General features: G+C 35.6%; 1 protein-coding gene across 1 annotated transcript; it reads right to left on the reverse strand.

Annotated features, from left to right (window-relative positions):
• Positions 1–813: 813 nt before the first annotated feature.
• On the reverse strand, positions 814–1,914 carry HTR1F (5-hydroxytryptamine receptor 1F). Its single transcript, XM_075543441.1, has one exon. It carries the CDS (start codon positions 1,912–1,914, stop codon positions 814–816), a length of 1,101 nt encoding a protein of 366 aa, XP_075399556.1.
• Between the last annotated feature and the right edge of the window lie 393 nt (positions 1,915–2,307).

Here is a 2,307-nt window from a genome sequence, read left to right on the forward strand (position 1 = left end):
AAAATATCTTGAAATTGATGATGGAAACATATGTATACATGTGCTTGATACAACTGATGTATGGATTGCTATAAGAGCTGTTAGAGCCTCCAATAAAATGATTCATTTGAAAAAAAAAAAGCAGAAAGCCTCATCTTTCTCCCTCGAAGAGGCTGGTGGTTTTGAACTGCTGATCTTACAGTTAGCAGCCCAACATGTAACACTATGACCACCAAGGCTCTACTAATAACCAATTCCAGACTTTCATATTTACTCCAGTCATGCAAGCACTATGTAAAAATTATTGTTTTCCTTTTTCCTTTCATGTTTACGCAAGGGTACAATGAAGAGAGAATAAGAGAAGTTAAAGAGGAGCAATATGTGCTTTGTGGTGAATTTTTAATCTCTATTAAAAATAACAGAATTATATAATAAAATAATAGTAGTATATAGAAATCATAAATGGAGATATGCTTCAAATTAAGAATTCCTCGGTACTTGTAAGGCAAAACATGAAAAATCACTATCATTAGTTATATTGTATGTGTGTGTGTGTATCTCAAGCAGCTATTTAGGAATGTTGCCAAGGGAAAATATTGTTTATATTCTGTTTAAAGTTATTTCCTAATTCTGAGTACCCTAGGATTATGGTAAAAATAAATATCACTAAATCAATAAAATTTGTATTCTTGCTGCTATTGAAAAATTATATTTTCAATATTTTATCAGTTTTAATATATTCCTTTCCAAAAATTTAAAAGCTTTATCATTTAGCATTAATTTAGTTATTTTCCCCAACATGAAAACCAATCCTTCCACAATGTTTCTTAACAACTAATACCGACATCGCACAAGTTTTTGGAATGCTTTCTTGAAGTCTTCATTAAAGATGGTATAGATTAGTGGATTTATAAGGGAATTGAGATATCCAAGCCATGTCAAAAAATTTGACATTTCCTCAGAAATTTCACATTTTTTACAAATGTTAACAACCAATTCTTTTACGAAAAAGGGAAGCCAACATATTACGAATGCACCCAATATTAATCCCAAGGTAGTGGCTGCTTTGCGTTCCCTTGTGCCGGAGATCTTTTGCCGTCTCCAAGATTTCTCGTGCTTCAATTCACACCTAGTATTTTTCACTGTGCTTTGAGCTTTATCAAAGTCAGTTGATGGCTCAGATAAAGACTTTTCTAGAACGTAGGGTGTAGAGACCAGTCTCGTTTTTTTCTCACCACTCTCCAAGAGAACTTGGCCATTCAGTTCCTCTCTGGCAATCCTACTTGCTTGTCTCTTGTGGTACAATGTCTTTGCTGCTCTATATATTTTGTAGTACAGAATCAAAATCAAGGCTAGTGGGATGTAGAAAGCCCCAAACGTTGAATAGATAGTGGAAACAATGTGGTCGTGCTTGATGATGCACTCATCTTCTCGGCTTGTTCCTTGGTGTCTCCAGAACAGAGGTGGCATTGAGATGAAAACAGATATAATCCATACCACCGTTATCATAAAGCCAGCATGCTTGGGAGTCCTTTTCCTGGCATACTCGACAGCATCTGTGATGGCCCGATACCGATCCAAAGCGATAGCAGAGAGATGTAAGATGGAGCAGGTGCAGCAGGTCATGTCAACACTCAGCCAAATATCACACACGACTTGTCCCATAATCCAGCTCTCTCTCACAATGTACACAATGCTGAAGGGCATCACCAGCACAGCTACAAGAAAATCTGTGACTGCCAGGGAACAAATTAAATAATTGGCTGGGTGATGCAGCTTCCGGGTGACAATAATGGCTGTGATCACAAGAGAGTTGATGGTCGTTGTCATCAGTGCCAGGCCGGAGAGAGTGACGGACACCAGAATTTTAGATGGCATTCTGTGTAGCTCTTCTTCTGATGTCAAGTTTTGACTGGACGAGTTTAAGAAATCCATTTTTGTTTGTTTCAAGGGATTGTTATACCTGAAAAACAGTTACCTGTAAAAATGGAGGGGGAAAAAAGAGTTTAGAGAAGTTTTCAAAGATTTTTATCTCCCTTTTCAAATAATTTTAAAAATTAAGTAGATGTGTGTGTTTCACCAGGATAGAAAAAAGTGATGGCTTCATTTTTTCTTTTAAATTAAGAAACCCAGTGAGAAGAGTAATAAACTCTAACTTTCAAAATATGTGTTAAACAAATACAAAACATGTCTTAAATAAAGCAACTTTTTAGGAATAAGCGAGCCTAAAAACTACCATTATAAAATTGTTTTTAAAAGTTGCATATCAATCAATAAAAGTAGCATTATTCCTAGATATGTTTTTTTACTTTGTCCACAACATAACCA

The sequence above is a fragment of the Tenrec ecaudatus genome, chromosome 2 (genome assembly GCF_050624435.1).
Source record: "Tenrec ecaudatus isolate mTenEca1 chromosome 2, mTenEca1.hap1, whole genome shotgun sequence".
In the NCBI taxonomy this organism is placed as follows: Eukaryota; Metazoa; Chordata; class Mammalia; order Afrosoricida; family Tenrecidae; genus Tenrec; species Tenrec ecaudatus.